General features: G+C 38.0%; 2 protein-coding genes and 1 long non-coding RNA gene across 3 annotated transcripts in view; 2 read left to right on the top strand and 1 right to left on the bottom strand.

Moving 5' to 3' along the window:
• The window catches only part of dele1 (DAP3 binding cell death enhancer 1), a 6,826-nt gene extending 4,245 nt beyond the window's left edge, over window positions 1–2,581 (top strand). Inside the window, 5 exon segments of the mRNA XM_043231301.1 lie at window positions 1–31; window positions 496–657; window positions 980–1,072; window positions 1,149–1,302; window positions 1,720–2,581. The exon segment at window positions 1–31 is cut by the window's left edge and continues 109 nt beyond it. Coding sequence (XP_043087236.1) covers window positions 1–31; window positions 496–657; window positions 980–1,072; window positions 1,149–1,302; window positions 1,720–1,952 — 673 coding nt within the window. The 3' untranslated portion in view covers window positions 1,953–2,581.
• Window positions 2,582–4,562: 1,981 nt separating this feature from the next.
• On the bottom strand, window positions 4,563–5,341 carry LOC122333593 (probable E3 ubiquitin-protein ligase RNF144A-A). The gene is made up of 2 exons (XM_043231287.1): window positions 5,311–5,341; window positions 4,563–5,223 (listed from the first exon to the last, which is right to left on the bottom strand). The coding sequence occupies exons 1-2, from the start codon at window positions 5,326–5,328 to the stop codon at window positions 4,807–4,809; spliced, it is 435 nt and encodes a 144-aa protein (XP_043087222.1). The 5' UTR covers window positions 5,329–5,341; the 3' UTR covers window positions 4,563–4,806.
• Window positions 5,342–18,320: 12,979 nt separating this feature from the next.
• Window positions 18,321–21,486, top strand: LOC122333604. Its single transcript, XR_006248646.1, has 4 exons — window positions 18,321–18,422; window positions 20,495–20,582; window positions 20,782–20,904; window positions 21,427–21,486. It is a non-coding gene; the product is annotated as an uncharacterized LOC122333604 (long non-coding RNA).
• The last annotated feature ends 43 nt before the right edge of the window (window positions 21,487–21,529 follow it).

Below are 21,529 nucleotides of genomic sequence, written 5' to 3'. Positions count from 1 at the left end.
AGGACGAGGAGTGCAGGCCGACCTCAGCAAGGTGTTCAGAGAAACATACATATATATATAAACATAGAAATAATTCACCCAAAAAATTTGACAGAATAAAAGCAATGTGTGTGTGACTTATATATTTGAACTGTAATTTAACTTCTGATTTAATTAAAATTAAAACTATTTTTAACACACACACACACACACACATATATATATATATAGTTTATTTTACAGCACAGTAGTAATATTTAAATAATAATATAATATAAATATAATAATATAAAATTAAAATATATTCTGATTTGCTTAATTTCTAAATGTAAATAATATATTTTACAGTATAGTAGTTTTATTGCATTAAAATATTTCTTTACTGAGTAAAATACATATGCATGCACACACACATTTGCATGCAGATTCTGTATTTTTCTGAAAAATGTTGCACCTAAATCTAATTTGCAGCGCTCATATATTATATAATGTTACCATACGTGTATGCTGTCTCAGGCGGTGCATTATTACCGTCTCGCTGCGGTCTCTGGGCACCGTCTGGCTCAGTACCGCTGCGCTAAACTCCTCCTGAGCAGCAGAGGGCAGCAGAGCTCAGAGACGGACGCAGCGGCGGCGCTCAGCTTCCTGCAGACGGCCGCCGACGCCGGACTCACGCAGGTACAGACTCTCTGTCACACTCACAGCAACGACAGGTACATGCCTGAAGATGAGAGGCCAATGTAAATCCAAAAACACTGCATATGTTGCACATAGAAATGCATTTAAGAAACGTATTGCAAATATAAAAATAGAAATAATCAAAAAAATGCAACAATTTATGTGAATGTAATAGCATTGGTTTTTTACAATATCATATTCAAATAAAAAGATGAAATTATCATATGAATATAAAAAGCGGATTGTATGACATATAACAAAATATATATGCTAAATAAAGTGTCTGATATATATAAGCGTGTGTGTGTGTGTGTGTGTCCAGGCTCAGGTGTTTCTGGGTGTAGTGTTGTCTCAGCGCTCAGACTGTGATCAGGAGAAGTGTGTGTGTTATTTCCGGATGGCGGCTGAGAGCGGGGTAAGGTTGCTCTCCTGTGTGTGTGTGTGTGTGTGTGTGTGTGTGTGTGTGATGACCGTGCTGTGTCGCTGTGCAGGACTCTGCCGCTCTGCTGTGTCTGGCTCAGTGTTACGAGACGGGTTTCGGTGTTTCTCCGTGTCTCCAGACCGCTCTGAGTCTCTACCATCAGGCAGCGTCCGGCGGGAACCAGCAGGCCAGGGACAGACTGAGAGACAGACACAGCCCGGACGGTCAGAAACACACACACACACACGTTACTGTACTATGTGATATCTCAGATGGATCAGCAAACATGCTGTTTATGTCTGGATGAAGCATGATGCTTAATCCTCATAACATCAGCGTGTCTCGTGACGAAAAATAGCGAAGATCGCTGCTGTAAAATAACAAATTAATACTTCATACCAAATATAGTTATGTACTAAATTTCTCCTTGCACGAGTTTAAGCTTACAAGCTTTTGTTTTGGCTGAAAACTGCAGGTTTGCAAACTTTATTTATTTATTTTGGCCTTAATGAAATAATAAGCATTAACAAAATTAAACTTTATTGCATTCGGTCATTTTTAAAGAATAAAAACGAAATAATTTATCACGTCAGCGGCTTTTGATTAAAAAAATAAATCTCTCTCTCTCTCTCTCTCTCTAGTGCTGCGCTCGATCCGATCGGCTCCTTGCTTCTCTGTGATTGGTCGGCTGAATCTGGACTCCATGTTTCCTCGAGAGAGCCAGGGTGAGAAGCCCCGCCCACAGCAGCAATGCGGCCAATCGCAGCCCCTTCCTCATTCCTGGAGCACAGGAAGTTTGAGCGTGCTGTCCTCGGTCACGGTTCAGCTCGGAGCCGACGGCGGTCACAAGCTCTGGACGCCCGGGGTGCGATAAAGTCGTCTCTCGTCTCATCTGTGTATCTTTGAAGCAGTTTATCTGACAGATACGAGCGCACGCACAAGCTTACAAGCCTTAGGAAGAGCCAGGTCTGACCGTGAATGTTCTCAGCCAATCAGAGCGCGGCCGGAGAGTTCCGAGCTCTGCGATTGGCTGATTAAGACGCGATTGATTATTCGTGAGCTTAAGTTTCAGCCGCTTTAAATGTATTTATCAAGAGTGTTTGGTTTGGTACAGACGTGTGTGTTTGGTGGTGGAGAGAACGTGCAGAAAGAGTAAGAGTAAGCTCATCTTTATATTTCTCTGTGTTTGGTCACACGCTGTCATCTTCTTTGTGTTCTGTGTTACTCAGACATTGTTTACATGATTGTTTTAAAACATTAAGCTCGCATTTTCATTCAGAAGCAGAATTATTGCTTATCAAGAATGAACAAAAACGCCGTTTCACTGTAAAATGCATCGCATGAGCCAAAGGTTTCATTAACATGTGCCTTAATCAGAATTTTATTATGACCCTTGATATCAGAGCCAACGTAGTTTTTTTTGTATGCTAAGTGTTATCATGTTTGTTTAATGTCATATGATGATAAAGCATTGTCTAAACTACAATAAAGACTTTAATTTTGTGTTTGACTGATGCACCTTAAAAAAACAGTAACATTTTTCAAGAAGTATCCACACACAAAGCTTTTTAGTGTCCAGGCAACATATAATACAAATAAAGTATGCAAATAAATATTGAGGTTTCATTCCGACTTGATGCATGTAAAGAAATACGTAGGTGTGTTGATTTATTTTTAGTTTTTAGTTTGCATGCATTTCCTTAAACTTAACTAAGAAAACATTGCAAGGGTAAAAAGTCTAAAGAGAAAACGGGTGGAGCTGGGTGCCGTCGGCAAGGCAGTAAAAATAGAAACCATGTTTCCTGAAAATACAGCCAAGAGGAAGTAAACAGGTGATGAATGAGAGCGGGGCCAAAACAGAACCCTGAGGGACACCAGTAGTGAAAGATGTGAAAGCCTCGAGTGAACGTTTTTTAATCTGAACGAATTGAGGTCGCTGAGATACGACCTAAACCAGGACGGGGTGCAAGCGATCCAAGAAACTGACCTGTCCGGGAGAATCTTGAGGGAGATCGGATCTCGAGTCAAGGAGGACACGCTTTGTTAATAGAGTCAGCTGTAGTGGGGATGAAACTCGCTCGACTTTTATTTCCTAAATACAGGGGTAAGAGAGGAAGATGCAGAACCAGAAAGAAGTGAAGAGTGAATGATTTGAGTAATTAATGATGACAGAGATGATAGACGGGCTTTAACTAAAGAGAGCAGGCAGTGGGTGGATTCAGATTTCTGAATATGACGCAATATATCTGCAACAACTGGTGAAGTAAAAACACTTAAAGCAGAGAGTGAATTGACTTGAGACACAGGATAACTATAATCACGATCGAAATGACTTGAAAGTAGCTGGCGATGAATCATTATAATCTATAAACTCAAAGAAAGTCATAAAACTGCTGCATAAGTGGAAGACGACAACAGAGTTAACAATAGAGTTCCTTCGCTAGCTTCAAGTATGTTCATCCAAAATCTCGTTTTGTCCATTATTATAACAGGCATCTGCTGTGGAGTTTTAACTAGAAGACTGCAAGCAGATGCATAAGTAAAATAAAACCTAAAAATTTCACCTAAAATATTAAATATAACTGGTGGTGGCTACAGCAACATCTTAAAAAGTGAGAAAAGAGAAACGGCTGATGTCTATTAATAGATTGGGATCTGAGGTAGTTCAAGCATCTCTATGGCGTCCATGAAGACCAGATTGATCAGATCTCTCCTCTACGGTTAGGGTAAAGAAGTCATCTTAAAGGGTGTCCTGTAGAGTTCAGCGGTATCACACCAGTTCTCACTATCAACCAGTCGCTTGTTAGCATGCATATTACTAGCACACTGGCTATCTATTAGTACTTATAAAGCAAAAATCTAAACAGCCCCAACACACCCGCCTAGTAGTTTCTAGTAAGCCTAGGAAGATCTTTATTATCACTTTGCAGGACTCCAGCCCTCCAGAAGCAGGATTGGATAAAAGTCCTGGTTTTATTAGCTGGAAAACACAAAATCCCCTTCTAGATCAGAGGCTGTTACTTTCACTACGTCTTCATGCAAATCTAAATGCAAAAAGCTTTGAAGTTCAAACTATTGTTCTATAAGTCCCTTCCCAGAGCTTCACTTCAAAAGGAAACGTTATATTGCTGCTGTTTCATATATGTTTTTTGCAGCATAACCGTGTTTCTGATTCAGATTGATAAATCGCTCGATCCAATTTAAATCAAAGGCTGCTTTTTCTGGATCGTGATTAAAGTGCGGTGTTTCCACCTCAACGAGTACAAGACGCTGAAACAAACATCCAGCGGCGCTGCAAAGGTACACTGCATGTTACTGTACGTATAACATAGAGTCATGTACACTCATATATATAAAAAATACATATTTACATGAATATGCGTTTATATGTAATATATATGTAAATATATTTAAGATTCTTAAATATTTACATGCATGTGTTTGTATTTATATACACATAATAAATATGCACGGTACACACACGTGTAGTACGCAAACGGAAACTTTTATTTCGGATAAGATTAATAGTTTGACAGCACTAGAACTGTTAAAAATCACAAGGTCTTTATTTCATTTCCGGGTTCCAAAAAAGTGAACTGCATGCATAACGTTCTTTTGAGGAGAAAAAAAATCAGATAGAAACAGATAGAAACTGTAAAACCTTTCTAAGTTTAGTTTACAGTAGTCATTCTCTATTTCCATACTAACTTTGATCGTTTTTTACGATTCTAAGGCACTGATGTCTGTCTCGGTGCAGCAGCGGCACATTTAACACAGCCAGAAGATCTCAGACAGATGAAGCAGAACGATATTTTACAATTAAAGCATGCGACATACTTGCATCCTTCCAGAGTGTGTTCGATCAGCATGCCACAGTCCGGACAGGCACGGATCGATGGGCACTGAATCACTTGGTCGCTATGATGAGGCAAACTAATCATTTTACAATCTCTCAGCATGTTTAAGTCGCTGTCGGAGCAGCCCAGATTATCGCATTTATCGGCGCGAGGTCGGGGCCCTTTCCAGGTTCTCCCGCACTGCCAGCAGAACTCAGACGTCCTCCCCGTCTTCACTGAGCAGAACGGACACCGAACGCAGAGGTCAGAGGAGTCCTTTCTTTCAACGAAGGAACTGCAGCCAGGACACTAAACAGAAAAAACATCGGAGAGAGAACATAAACACCAGGTTAAAAGCTAAAAGGATGCAAAAAGAGCTTACAAAAGTTTACATACCCCTTTGATGTCAGTCATCTTTTTAGTGGCATTTTCCAAGTAGGTCTTTAAAATAAAGTTGCTCCTTAGGGGTCAGCAATGTTCTCACTTCTCCGTACGGCCACACTTTTGCACATATCGGACATTTCAGCTCCACTTGTCCCTATGAAGAAGAAATAAAACTATCAAACTGTAAAATGGCATGCCCTTTGTAACTGATTACATTAAGCTAGGATACTAAAAGTCGCTTTTAAGAGACGGGTCACGATAAACTTTTTCACTCTATAATATATTGACATTTCATAATAATAATAATGCATTAATAGTAATAATGATTGATAGCGTAATATTGACTACCAAATTTATGCAGTGCATGTGTTGATCTGAAATATTCACAATAAACCACGCTGAATGTCATCCCCCAAAGATGCGATCCGTGAAAATAGCATGCATTAAAATCGTGCAATCACTGCTAATGCATGGTTTTTCCCCCAAACAGATTAAAAACAAAAACAAAGAAACATTCGTCTATATGCATTAGTCTATATGCAATGAGGCTTACGGCAAATAAAAACAATATATGTTGTAAAATCTGCCCAAAATATGAAAGAGTAAAGAGTAGAGCTGACTCTCTGGAGCTGAAGTGTGCAGCGCTGCACCAGAGTCTGAGCGGAAAGTCACGTGACCGCAGGACAATCTAGCTCTCGAAATGCTGAGGTCGGTGTCATTTATATCTGAAAAGAAAGTTCAGATGGCCAAAGTTAAAGATTGTCTGACGCAGGCTACTTTCTGAGATGGAGGTGGTGAGAAACGATCGACTGGTGGAGATTTTGGACTCTTGTCTCTATCAGGGCTGTGCACAAAAGTCACCTGAAAGCATTTTTCTGCCTTGCATTTTAAAATTTCAGGTCAAATAAGCAGCAAGGAGATTTTGAGACACACACACACACACACCGGGCTCAAATACACACTCATACATGCCACGATATTTATGAGAAAACAGTGTCTCCATTCGTATCAGTATATTAGATCCAGGCATGCATGCGGTGATAAAGTGACAGAAGAGTCATAAAAGGGCCGCTCTTTGGGTCATTCACGTCAATCAAACATTCGCTTTGCTCTTGACTGAATCGCTTTTGCAACTTTAATACAAAAACCTAAAATGACCGCAAAGACTCCTGCAGGTATCTCTGTATTCTAGCTTTTTGTGCTATTGCTCTTAATTAGTAGTTCCTGTTTTATCACTGACTGATTAGAGAGGTTTTTATCACAGTTAGCCTTGTTTTAAAAAAAGACCCGTGAGACCTTGACATGCTCCTAGTTTAAAGTGCGGAGCAAAGGATTAAGTAGAAAATAGAATCAAGTCTAGTCCCGCATAAAAAATACTTGCTGAAAATACATTTTATTGTGCGCCACTCACCGATATCACTGGCTCTGTAGACAAATTCGACTCGAAAGGCCATTCTGATGCCGTGCTTGCTGTGATCGAAGAGAGCTTAATATAGCAGTGACTAAAGTGAAAGTGAAAGCTGCGTGAAGCTCGTCATAAACAAGGCATAGATGATTTCCCGTTCAAAGGCTGAAATATAAAACTTAATACTGTCTTAAAACAGTTGGCATATTCAATGCACGAACTGTTATGTTAATAAAATATATAGTTTACGTTATATTGCCTATAAACAAGTTCACTTTAACTCTTAAGGGTGGTTAGCTGAATATGTGACTCTAGTTATAACATCGTCTCACGGCAGAGGGATTCAAGTGTGTTTATCTGACACATGGACAGAGAGAGGAGCTCCAGCACAGAAAAGAGCCATCTTCTTTTATACCTTCCTCGTAAAGAACGAACGTAAGGCAAAAGCCAAACATGCTTTCTGTAGTGTGCAGATGTCTTCAGGCTTTGCTCACATTTCAGAGCCTCGTCGAACGGTGTTGCATCCAATCAAATGAGTTACTTGACATACCATGCAACTCTTTTATACTTTGGCATAGGTGAAAAATCCCATTTGAAACATGGAGAGGCGATAGCTAAGTGATTGGGTAAACGTAAAGAAAACAACACGAACAATAATGGCACGAAATCCACGTTATGATAATACAGTCTAGATGTTAAAAGCATATGTTTTTGAGGAAGTTGCAGACAGATGTAGATTTCACTGACACACTTCAAGGAGGGTACGACGCAAACATTAAGATGTTCACAGAGTGCTGTATCCAAGCATGTTAACAGGAAGTTGAGTGGAAGGGAAACGACGCACAAGCATTCGAGGGAACCTCAGCAAAATCGATTCAAATTATTTGAGTGAACTTCGCAAGGAATGGACTGAGGCTGAGGTCAAAGCATCAAGAACTTGGCTGCAGTCGTCGTATTTCTCTTGTTAAGACACTCCTGAACTACAGACAACGTCAGAGGCGTAAGAGAAGAACTGGACCAGAGGTCCAAAGTCCTCTTTTCAGACGATAGCGAGTTTAGTATTTCATTTGCAAACCAAGGGCCGAGTCTGGAGGAAGGTGGAGAAGCTCATAGCCTTAGTGGCTTGAAGTCCGTGTGAAGTTTCCTCAGTCTGTGATGATCTGGGTGTAACGTCTTCTGCCGGTGTTGGTTTATTGTGTTCTTTGAAAACCAACGTCATTGCAACCATTTACATTTATGCCCATTCAGGCTTCCTTCGGCTGGCCAGCTTTTTAAATGATTTCATTTTCCAGCAGGATTTGCCAAAAGCACTAAAAGTTGACTGTGGTGTCGGTGTGCCGGACCGACCAGCAAACTCACTCGACCTGAACCCCATAGAGAGTCTATGAGGTATGATCAAGAGGAAAACCACAAAAATACATATGAGCTGCAGTCAAAGAAACCTGAATTGAGGCAGTAATTAAAGCAAAAGGAGACAGACGTGCAGTGAATGAACATACTTTCCAGAATTCGTTGAATTGGTGGGTTTTTGTTAAATGCGAGCCTAATTCATCACAATTAAAATCCTTAAACTACTTCAGTCTGTGTGCATATCATTTATTTAATGCACAAGTTTCTCTTTTAAGTTGAAATACTGAAATATGTGAACTTATTGAGATGCACCTGTATGTTATGCATATAGCATTCATTAAATGTGAAAATAATAATAAAATAATAAAATAATAATAATATTGCACCGCCTACTAACGATTGAACTGCGCTGATACGAATCCCCACAAAATGATTTTAGTATCTGTCTGTTGTTCTCTGTGTTAAGTTGCCCGGTATAAAGGTAATTCCCTGTGAGTCAGTTTACTTTTAATTTCACTCTCACCTCATAAGAAAAAACTGTGCAGGTATGTTTTACATGTCCTTTAGCGAAGGGGAATTTTGCATGTGGCACTGGTGGATTTATTGTTATTCATTTAAAAAAGAAAAAGTGGTTTGACTTGTCCTTGGTATTCCCCTATCACTCCCAAATCTCTTTAAAACCCAATGGAATGCTCCATTAATCATTTTACATGCAGAAATCTCTTTTCTCAAAAAACATACAATCTTATAAATAGCAGTCAGAACTAAATTAAATGTCATAAAATGTTTATTTGAGTGGTCTGTGTTTGAATGAAGAGACTGACTGAACCACATAATGAACAGAAGATGGAGTGATGCAGTCTCTGCGCTGTATCTTGGTGCATTTTCACTCAGAGGTGTGCAATAATGTAGAGAGGATGTTTTTAATATGCTACTGTGGCTTTTTAATCCGAAAAACATTAATTATTACATTATCTAGCCAAGTTTTGTATCAATTTTCCCCAAACGTTGCATGACCGGAAGTATATCTTGTGCTATCTTGTGCACTATATTTCTTGAAATCTTGATATTTTCATGATAATGAATGTATAAGTTATGTTTGAAATGCTCATTTGCAGAGCAATGCAAAAAGGCCATAAATATATACATATTTTAACAAGAGTGAATGAACAAATTCCACATATGATCGCCAAAGATAGTTACTACAAACACTCGATGTTGAATTTTGAGTAAAAGTGTACTATTATTCTCATAACTTGCTGATGTTAGCTCTAATGCTGCTTCAGAACAGGTGCAGTTCTTCTTCGTAATGCGTTTTATCGTTGTTTTTTATGCAAGGTCATAAGAAAATGTTTTGTTGTATTTATTTAGAAATACTTTTGATAGCAGGGTCAGTGTTTACTGGGATTGAAGCGATGTGGCTTGGTAAACGTGATATTGCCAGTATCAAGGTACAGAATCAAATAAAGATGCCTCATAGGGAATTTCAATTAATAGTTTAGTTTTACTTTCACCTCCTCACAAGTCCTTGGTATTCCCCCATCACTAACAAATCCCTCTAAAAACCCAGTCCAGCGAATGGAATGTTTCGTGTGGCACGTTATTTCCTCTATAATATTTTCTCATACAGTACGTACAAATAGATTACCTGAACTACATGGACGTTGCTTGCAAAGAACATTAAAACATTATGGCAACATGCTAATGTCAGTTATCATGGATGGACTAGAAATAAAACATTTTTAAATTTCCGAGAACAAAAGGTTTCTAAACTGAACCCAGCACTATTCAACATTATCAAAATTAATACAAATTGAGTTCAAATAAATGAACAGTAAACTATTTTCAGCTAATACATTTATATAGCACATTTTAAAACAACTTTATTTCCCAAAATGCTTTGCAATTACAGTACTAGGAATGTGATGATAGACATTTTTCCAAAACAAAGACCTGTATGATACTTTCATTTTTGGTTGGTGGTAATATCGATAACGCATTTGTAACTTTTGAATATAGCATCGCCACACAACATTGTGCTTTTGTTGTGTTTTGTTGTTGTTCTGTCTTTCCTTGATTAATTAGTTCAACTGTTTCTTTATTAGTTGATCATCCTCACCTGTCCCTCGTTAGGTACCCTACTTTAATTATAGTCTCCTTGTAGTTTCACTCGTGACAACCGCGCATTTAAATGTAGGAATAAATTAGTAAATTATCATTCCAAGTGTGCACGGAAATGCATTTTTAACCATTGTAACATTTCTGAGTTTATGACTCATCTGTATGATTCATTCAAACCGCTGATTCGTTCAGGAATTAAGTAAATGGCTCTTTTTTATGAATGGGTCTTTGAATCATTGATTCAAATAATTCATTCAAAACCTTTAATTCAGAAACTAAACACTGCTGCTGTAATGAGGAGTCAGAAGTGTTCGGATCCATTCGCATGCTCTTTCTTAAGAATGGTCAAACAGGCAGGGGTCGGTAACAATAACGGAAATATCACAGGGCTGGCAGAGTCGGAAACAGAGCCAAGCAAGGGTCGAGACAGGCAGACCGAATCAGAGTCGAGGTACAAAGGCAATAGGTAGGCAGCAAACAATCAATCAATCATTTTTATTTATAAAGCGCTTTTATAAACACAGGTTGCATCAAAGCACTGTACAGTATAATGACAGGGATGTATAATGAAGAGAGTGACCAATTTCTTATTAAATGCAGAGACGGTCTCTGTAGTCAATTCAACGCTAAATCACTAGAAGTTAAGTGTCCCCAACAATCAAAGAAACGATATCTCAGAGTGAGGTCAAACACAGGAAGACAATGATAGCGGGATAAAAGCTTAGCATTAACAGCCGGAGCTGAGGATAAGACTTACGCAGGAGTACAAGCTGGTAGCAGCTTATATAGCAGTCTGATGAGGAACACCTGGGCAGGTAATCAGGGCTGAAGAAAGGCATGATGGGAAATGTAGTTCAGAGGGCTAATATTCTGGGAGGGTTCCTTCCGGCGAAGAGAGCCACAGAGGCACGGTTCATGGCCATTGTGTTGCTCGGAGACAGTTCTGCTGGGGCTTCAACAGTAATTATGTTCTCTGCAAAATTGAACAAAAACATAATATTGTGTGTAAAATATGACACAATAACAACGTCTTATTTATTGAACTGTCATCAGGAGCACTCATGTAAATGTTGCTCTCAATGCTTATATAACCCGTCAACCCCTGAGTTCTCTCCAGTGAGAGCTCCTTCAGAGCCCACTCCTCCAAAGTGATCATTCTTTGAGAGCATTCTCCAGTGTAATGTTACTTTCATCAACGAAAAATTAGGACTAAATACCTTCGTCAATGAGTAAAAACGAGTCGAATGTAAAACTATGATAAAATGCATTGACCAAATCCATTCCAATCCATTATTCACCTTATGAAGATTTTTGTTGTTAAAAGAAGGTGTTGCATTCATTCCTTCACTGGCTGTGCTTTTTAAAATCTAGTGGGTTACGAGAAATACAAGAAACAGACACACTAAAAGTGCAGATAAAATGATGTGTTATTGTAGCTCGAGCACTCAAGCACCTTGTTTCTCTTTGTTAAACTTGAATGACATTGTCACGCTTTTTTTTATTATTTCAATTTATGTTTGTGTGCTTCTAACATGTTTGGTTGCCAAAATAAACGTGAATTCAAATCAGAGCATCTCCTGTGTCTGAAATGGACGTATTGTTCAGTCTATAAGGTAACAATAATATAATAAGATAACCTTGTTTGAAATGGGTTTGGCTTAAAGAAAAGTTTGGCTAAAGTTTTGGCTAAAAGGTACTGTACTGACTGGGTTAAATAAAACTGCTTTACTAAAAAGACACAAAAATAGAATTTGCATTGACTAAAACTAGACGAAAACAGTCATAGATAATTCTGACTAAAATAAGACTAAAATGCTGACTTTAGTTGATTTAAACTTGACTAGACTAAAAAAAGAGTATGAACGTGACTGGAACCAATAATAGCTAAAATGACAACTTCACACAAACAATGGACTAAAACTAAAATTAAAACAGAGCCCACTCCTCCAGTGATCCCTCTAGTGCCATAAATATTAAATATTGACTATTATTAAATATTAATAAAATATCTGACAGATCTAATATATACAAACACCACCTATACTGATGCTTTATTTTTGGTGCTTGTTTAAATATATTGTCACACCCAATTGTTAGTTGGTTCCCTATCTGTGACTACGAGTTACGACAGACTGGGGTCTTGTTCGGAGCCTGGATTCACTCTGACCAAGAAAAAACGCCAATGAACTTTGGCTAGTGGTATTTGCCAACTAAGCAAGCGACAGGGGCAAGGAACCAAACCCTCATCCACACAGAATGGAGAAAAAAGCTATGTCAGATTATTTAAAGGACTTATTGTGTGTGTGTGTGTGTGTGTGTGTGTGTGTGTGTGTGTGTGTCTTGTTCCAATTATATGTCCATGGGGCCCATCTAGGTGTTCTGGTCTTCAAAGAAGGTCATCTCTTGGTGTTGATCCACCATCTGATCTGGATAACAAAGAAAAAGATTAATATTAGCATAGATGCCATTCTTTGTACGATGTAACAAGTTCATTGTGAGTTAGGAGATTGTTCTGGAGTTTGGGTGCTAAAGAGGATAAGGATCTACCACCTGAAGTCCATTTTGATATTCTAGGTATTATCAAACAGCCAGAGTTTTGAGCATGCGGCAAACATAGGGGACTACAAAGAGCTCGCTCAAGTATTATGGAGTTAAGACATTCAAGGCTTTATAAGTAATAAACAAGATTGTAAAATCTATCTGATGTTTGATAGGAAACCAGTGCAGTGTTGACAGAACCGGACTAATATGATCATACTTCCTAGTTCTCGTAATGGCTGCTGTGTTTTGGACTAGCTGAAGTTTGTTTATTAAGCGTGCAGAACAACCACCCAATAAAGCATTACAATAATCTAACCTCGAGGTCATAAACACATGAATTAACATTTCTGCATTAGACGTTGAGAGCATAGGTCATAATTTAGATATATTTTTAAGATGGAAAATGCAGTTTTACAGATGCTAGAAACATGGTTGGTCAAACAGCACACCTAGGTTCCTAACTGATGATGAAGAATTAACAGAGCAGCCATCAAGTGATAGACTGTGTTCTAGATTATTATGTGTGGGGTTTTTAGGTCTGATAAGGTTTTTACCTACGTTTTTTAAGAATTTAGTATTAAGAAGTTACTCATCGTCCAGTTTTTTTATTTCGACTATGCATTCTCACTTTGGTGTGTATCACCGGGCCGTGAAGAAATATAGAGCTGATTATCATCAGCATAGCAGTGAAAGATAACACCATGACTCCTGATAATATCTCCCAGAGGTAACAAGTAAAGTGTGAAAAGTAACGGTCCCAGTACTGAGCCTTGAGGAACTCCGTACTTCACTGATTGTGAGTGATTGATATGATAGCTCCTCATCAGTTAATGCAGTTGTCGAATGCGGGTGTCACTCCTATATATTAGAGAACGATGTGTGTACAGAACGTGATTTTAAGAAGTAGCACAGTTCTACGTGACTTAAAACATCCTGAAGATCTGAAAGTGCACCGTGTATGAAGTTATCACTCAAAAGAAAGGGTCGACAAACATTAGCATATAGGACATCCTGGGAAAACTTGATTTTAAAATTTCACTTTCATAACAAGCTGTAAGAACGAGCGCACACAATGTAATCTGAAACCGCTCGCAAGCAGAAGCACATAAATAAAGGATATTTTTTTAACCGTAGTGTTACCCAAACGATTCACTCAGTGTTTCATGTTCACCCCCTTGAATAAAGCTAATCTGCCATGGTTGGTTGATTTCATTTCCACCTTATCATGTCTGTAATACCCAGTAGAGCAGCATTTGTGAACTTTCTGTAATCTGGCACCTAGTGCAAAGAATACATTTGCTTTTTCAAAATCAAGTTTTCCCCAGGTCTGCCTACACAACAAGTGGACGGGCAACTCTTTCTTCGGAGAGACAAAAACTTTCCAGGGTGTTTTTCCGTGTTGGACCGCTCTCTGGTTTCCTGGTTCGTCACTGGTTACGCAGAGATGGTAAAGGAGAAAATTTCCAGTTAAGCAGGGAGTGTGAGAAAAAGAGAAATTACTGGCGAGTGCTGCAGAAGTATGATGTTTCTGTCAGGGCTGTAGAGTTTAGTCCTGAATGAAAGAAATAGATGTGCACTGGTTGCATCACAAGCTGTGTTATTAAACTGAATGCTAACTTTGAGCGAGGGACGGACACACTAAGAACTTTTCAAATAACAATTCAAGGTGTCTCTGATTGTCATCTTCTAGGTGACTATTGCCAATTTTAGCTGCGGAAGCAATAAAATGGACGTGATTCAATTGAATTTGTAGCAAGGAGTGAGCTAACGCCCTGACTTGAGATGAACTGACACCAGTGTTTCAACCCTTTTCTTTTAAAAAAGAAAAGTGAAAGTGAAGGCTATAAAAGCAGTGCGTTTGTTTCTGTCTCTCATCACTTTATGCTCTGACAGAACGAGAATGGATGTCTATCTGAAGATTAACAAAACTACCATCAGAACATTAAGTCTGCCCAAACCCAACGAGGCAGACGGGAAGTTCACCATCCAGGATTTAAAGAAACAAGCCATAAGCTATTTTCCTGGAGTCGACGGTACGTTAAAACTTCTGCATATACTTCAAAATGCATCCTTTCCAAAGGCTTGACCCGGTCTCTCTCGTCAGATCCTAACCAGCTGAGGCTGACTTTCCAAGGAAAAGATCTGGAAGCAGAACAAACCCCTGAATATTACAAGATCGTGGAGCTCTCTGTCATTCAGGCGGTGTTGAAAATGCGGGGTGTGGAAAAGGTGGGATCGTTTTTTTTATTGCATCTCTTTGTCTGTTGCATCTTTTGACATTTTTTGATTCTGATTTGTATATAATGTATATAAAGCTTTATAAAACTTCATCACATATTTCTATTTGTTAACATTAGCTGACATTAATTAACATTTATTGATCTCCTGCATTTTAGTTAAACATTATTTAGTTATCTATTATTACTGTTTTTATTATTTAGTGCCTCTTTTCTTTTAAATATAGACTTAGTTCTGTGTGAAATGCTCTTTTTAGATTTTTTCCCTTTTCTTTCATATTTATAGCAAATCAATCTTCAGATGTAATGTTTATACAGCAATAATCAGTATTTGTATACCTGTGTGACATGAACTGTATGTGGTTAGAAAGACGGACGTGCAACAGAAACAGCTGTAAAAGTCTAGTTATTTTAGTATATTTTTACTAACTAGTATCTTACTAAACCCTGCAGCTCCTCTGTGTGTGTTTTCTCTCTAGACCCACTTCGTGATGAAGACCTTTCCTGGGATCTTTCCACGGCACGACCATTTTTCTCCATGTAGATGTTTGGATTAATTTGAAATAATAATAAAACGTTCCCGATCGGATACTGCTGTATAATGCGGGAGGATTCGTTCAAATCAGAAAACGATACACGATATCACAGACGCAGAAATGGGATGAATGATCGAAAACTGTAATAATATTGTAAACCAATAAAAATAACACTGTTAAAGGATATTCTAAAACTATATAATCTGTTTCTGAGAAGGATAATTATGTTGGGGTTTTTTTTCCTCATAAAAATCATTAGCATGTCATAAAAGTCATACAGTCTGTAATATAAAATGTGAAAATAAAACTGTAACCGTTTATGCATGTTGTATTAATAAGATATTATAACTTTTTTTTTTCTACCGCCATCTCCGTTTCCATAAATGTATGCTGTGTTTTGCAAGCAGAAAAACTTGTTAAAAACATTGCATAAAGATGATTTTTGTGTTCGTTTTCAGCGCCGCTGTTCTTGTTATGACTGTCAGTCTTATGATTCACGTTTTCTCTTTCGTTATGCTTGATGATTGTAACAATGATTATGGTTTTGGGGTAAAGCGCTGAGGACTTATTTTGCAGTTTATTATGTATGAAATATGCAATGCACAATAAATCAACCGAACAAATAAGACAGAGTGGTTGTAACTGATCGATAATGCATTGGTATATTGTTAAGAATTAAATTAATTGATTAGTCATTTGAGGTGGACAACGTTTTTTTCCTTCCTTGTAAACTGATTTTCTCCAGAAAACACTACTAGTTATAGAAAAGCTGCTACAGTTTTATTATCACCACTATTATTATCCCATCACTGGCTTCATTGGCTTTATTCTCAGATATATTTATTATTGCTTCAAATCTAATACGGCATGCTATATAATTCATCATAACTGCATTCGTAAAAAGCTATTTCTTATGTGATGCTTGTTTTAATAGTTTCAGGTTGGTTGCTCAGATCATGTTTGTGTCTTTAAAGCCTTAACATCTACTGAAGCATGAAGCACGACAATGAGAGAGACCTAAATACAATATATATCAAGCAGATACGGTATCATTTAATATTGTATTGTAATAACATACCCAATAACACGCAACTTAGCACGCGCGTTTATTAACAAAAACAGTGATTTTCATTACAGATTTCATTACCATTACAATTATTATTGCTTCATTTAATTTCAGAGCAAATGCATACACATGAAATGATCGAGTATCATCGACAGAAACACTATATTACAGATTAAACTAGCTCTATATCTACGATTGCATGTCATTATTTGATGAGGTGCAGTATCCCTCAAAAAATGTCAATAACAAAGTACGTTTTTTAAATCACACACAATGATTCTAGGTATATATATCCATTGCGTGCATGTATACCTAATTATTTGTAGATTACGCATCGGTGTATTTTCACAGTGTTTCAGCGTCTCGCTGCTTGAACCACTACTCATCCGTGCACAGCGTGTAATGGCCGAGACGCTTCAAGGCACTCTTGAGCAGGTTTCAGACAGAGAAAGCAAAAACGCTTTGCCACAATTACGGCACGTCATGATCTTGCATCCCACCTTCCGAGTGCTCGATCGCCACGCCGCAGGCGGGCAGGACCGCAGCGCTGGACACGGGCGTTCTCGATATGTCTTAAAGTGACCATGGGACAGTCTTGGAGCGTCTCGGTCGCCGATGCTGCAGCCCACATTTGCACAGTGATCGGAGCGAGGCCCGGGCCCTTTCCACGCTCTCAGACACCGCCAGCAGAATTTATACGCTTTCCCGGCCCTTTTGGTGCAAACGCAGCACTCCACGCAGAGATTGGAGACGTACAGCCTCTCTATAAAAGTCCCACAGCGAGGACACTGCAGACAGATCAAATACAGCCATGAGCAAAAACGTGCATTTCGGATAACGATACAGGCGTTTAGGGAATGCACGTACATCCTGATGCCCGACTTCTTGGCGGCGTTGGTTCCGAAGATCCTCGAAACCTATTAAGCTCGTTATTCGTAAGTTTGGCTGATTTTCGGACTTCGTCGTAAGGCCATTCGCTCTCACACAGTGGGCACTTAAAAACAGCGTCTCCCTAAAATCACCAAACAAAGCTACAGACACGGTGCATGTGCAAAAAATACCGATAAAAAAGCGCACTCCACGTTTAGCAGCTGAGCTCGGCAGCAGTCGGTCAGAGACATCGGGTCTGCGGCGACGTGACCGCCAAGACATCTCCACTCTCAGCACGCCAGGTCATCGTCGAACACATCTGAAGAAAAGCACACACACTTATCTGTCACACGACAGGCGTTCTTACTCTGTGAGGATCACGGTTTGACTCTACTTTCACATTCCCACTTTTAATTGTGAACCATTGGTTAGAAAAGTGTTTTGCGTGGATTTCTTGGCCTGTGTCAGATCAGCTTCATGCAGTCTCGCCCTGAATAAATCCCTAAGTAGTGTTTGCATGTACACTTACTATTGTGTTACTACTTATGTTATCAGAGTAAATCAATCAAACTCACCCAGATCGCTCGCTTTTTGCACCACTTTGATGTTTTTGTCGGACCAAGTAAGCTTTTTGATGTTTTCAGCCATTTTCAGCAGCAGTTCTTCGATGCGTCTCCAGTAATATCGTTTGTTTCGCTCTTTAAAAGTGAAAGTAAGCACCTGTCTGTTAAACTCCTGCCCCTACAGACTTCGTTCACCTTTATACTTTGAATAAACACTTACTAATACCGAATAGCCTTATTGAAATTTATTGATGCCCGACGTTTCAGCAGCAATCAATTCATGCCATGCAATACATTTCTGATTTATTATTCCTCCTTGCTTTCTCTTTCTGTCGGGGAGGAGCTATAGAATAAAACAGAAATCGATGCAGTGTGTTATTTTAAGAATGAAAACGCAACTGTTTGATCATCTTCTCTCCGATCTGTTTCTGTGAGGTAAGTCTTCAAATATCAGTTAATAAATCGTTTTTCCTAATGATTCAATTGAATCATAGCTATATTTGTTTTATCTTTGCGTTATGACTTATTACCAACATACAGCGCTGTTTTACTTAAATATAAAGCATTGCAATGTTGCATTCATTGCAAGTAGTAATACAGACCTGCTTGGTTCTATTGCCGAGCCGTTTTAGCATAGAAATCTTTATCTTTAAAAATAATAATGCACAGTTGAGCCCAACCTTTAATATTTTATTAACCTGCCTTGGAAACTGTTGTCATCCACCATTTTGTGTGAGAGTATAATAAACTCGTCCGTTTTATAAAGTGTTTTTAAAAGCGTGGAGGTGAAAATGGAGCTGGAGCTTGAAGGTGGTAGGTTATACAGAGAGGACTCGAGGCGTGATAAATGAGAGCTAACCTTCATTTACAAACAAACACGTGCATGGACATGATATCAGCCGCTGCGACATTTGATATCATGTGAAAAGATTACGTTGATGCACTGAACAGAATATCTTCATCTTGGATCTCTTGCTATAACTCAATACTTCCATCTCGTGGGTTTTCTGTGGAAGTGCACTCCAACACTAAATACAGAGAAACGTAATCAGTACCAATTCTGACCTTTTGTCCTCAGAACAGCGAGATAGCTAAACACAGCTAAACACAAAGTTTATAAAAAGACAGCGTCCTTCGAAGGACGAGGTGACCCTGACCTCTAAGGCCTCGAGTCTGGCCTTCACAGGATCTCCTGAATCTTCCCAAACGAATCTTCCCCTACTTTTCATACTCAATTTACACTTTAAAGGTGAGCACTGGGTTTCAACTTGATATTGAAATGGCATGAAAAAGTACAAAATGCAAAGCTGATAAAGGTTGACTTATTTTAGCAAAAATGTATTTATTTTTATTCGATATTATGTAGTTTAATGTGAAAAAGTCTGCAAGAACAGTCCTCCGTAGTCTAGACGGGTCTGAGACCTTCAGGCGCAGCAGTAATCAGCGACTATTAGTTAATATTCAAGCAATAAACTTTGTTTGTTTCATTTGCAAAATAACAAAGAGGTGTAGTGTAATGAAATACATTGAAACGCTACAGAAAATGGTCTTTTGCAATATGATGCACTGTTTCAGGCCTACATTAAACATTAAACAGTAGCATACATGAAGTATTTTAAATGTAAAGACCATGCTGTATGTTTTTGTATTTATTAATGCAGAATATCTGTCTCTTCATAATGCAAGCATTAAAGATAAAACTTTTAAATAAAGTTTTAATTGCATAAAGACTTTGCCCAATGCGCATTACTTTTTTCAGAAGGTGTTCACAATTTCAGTTTATTTACAAATTTGCTAAAAGAAACAATTTCCAGGTTGTTTTTTTTTATTTACAATCATAAAATAAAATAAATAAAACCATGCACAGATATTACTTTGCTTCGTTTACAAATAACTTAAATTATGAACAAAATTAATGAACAGAACAACTTCATTCATTACATGAATTCATTCCCAGCGACCCCATTTTCTCCAGATCGGTCCTAAATAATTATTACAACGGGGCGCAATATAACACAGCAAATAAATACTCCACAAATCATATTTCTGAATCGTCAAGTTTGCCTTGTGGACATATCTAGCACTACAATACACATAAATAATACAAAATACAGGTAATAAAAGATGTAATTGCTAAGTAACCTTTTCTACTTCTTGTCTTTTCTGCTGAAAAAGTCAGCTTAAACCAGTCTGACCAGCTAAGACCCGACTGCAAATGTGGACAAAACCCCTCTAAAACCAGCTTTAAACCTAAGACCGGGCTGGGAGACCAGCTAAAACCAGCCAACCAGCCTAGGCTGGTTTTAGTTGCTTTTTGTAGCAGGTTTATTGTTGCAAATCACCAGTAAATGAATTATCATATTCATCCCTCGATTTAATTAATACAAGTACCATGCATCACCTCAGAAATGAATCTAGTTGAAGTTCACATTTTCATTAGTTCACTTAATTTTTCAGCACAGAAGTGTTTTTGTGCTCTATTTATATCTGAAAATATATGTTTGCAGAGGACATCTGATTTCAAGGAGAACCTGAAAATGACTAATACTGCAGAACTGGTTGTTATCGTTGTGCTTGGAATATTACTTTTAATAGGTAAGTTATTATTAGATGTTTTAAATCAAATAGTTCCAAACCCATATTACTAATATTACTATTTTTATTATTCAATATATTAATAGTATAGTAACAGTATTTCAAATCGGTATTGCTTGCGTATTGTGTTTAGCATATATTATTCAGCAATGTTTCCATTCTTGTTTGTTGCTAAACCTTTGTTGTTTTTCTCCCACAGTATCTGGTCTGTTTTGCTGCAGAGAGAGAAAACATAAGAAAAAGAAATCAAAAGATGTTCCCCTTGATTCAGTTGTTGTCGATGAGAACCAAGAAGAACGTCTGCTGACAAAAAAAGCAGATGGTAAAAAGCAAACCTATGCCTTCACTTTTTTTATTCTCATATTTTTCTATTCTTTATCCCTTCCTGTACCACCCTTTATTATTTTGAAAGATGAAACCTTGTATAAGGGCTCTTCTCAAATTTATTGCATTCTTCAACTGTGAGTTGCTTTTGGTAAGTGTCTGCTAAATTAACGAACGTAAATGTTCATGTTTAATTTTTTTATTCTATGTTTCAATAACATGAACAATGTTGAAATTAAACCGTAATTTTAAGCACTCACAACTTCTAATCTATTACTTCCTTTTACATTTTTTGCACCACTCTCACATTTCAGCATCTAGATGCAAAGCCACCTGTATCTTCCCAACATAGACCAAAGACAAACACACTGGTTCAGATTTTAGGAGCAGTGTATCTACATGCTCAGAAATATTTTCTTCAAACTGTTACTTTATTTTATTAGAATTCTCACTGTTTCACAAAAGATGGATTCTTTTAGATGAATGGAAATAAAACTGTAAATGTTTTACATTTGTACAGAAGTACAGGAAGAACTGAGAAGAGAAAAAGAGGAAAAACGGGAACTAAAGGAAAAACTGGAAAGAGGAGAAAAGGAAAAACGGGAACTAAAGGAAAAACTGGG

The sequence above is a fragment of the Puntigrus tetrazona genome, unplaced genomic scaffold (genome assembly GCF_018831695.1).
Source record: "Puntigrus tetrazona isolate hp1 unplaced genomic scaffold, ASM1883169v1 S000000299, whole genome shotgun sequence".
Taxonomy (NCBI): Eukaryota; Metazoa; Chordata; class Actinopteri; order Cypriniformes; family Cyprinidae; genus Puntigrus; species Puntigrus tetrazona.
This window is presented reverse-complemented; position numbering and strand designations above follow the sequence as displayed.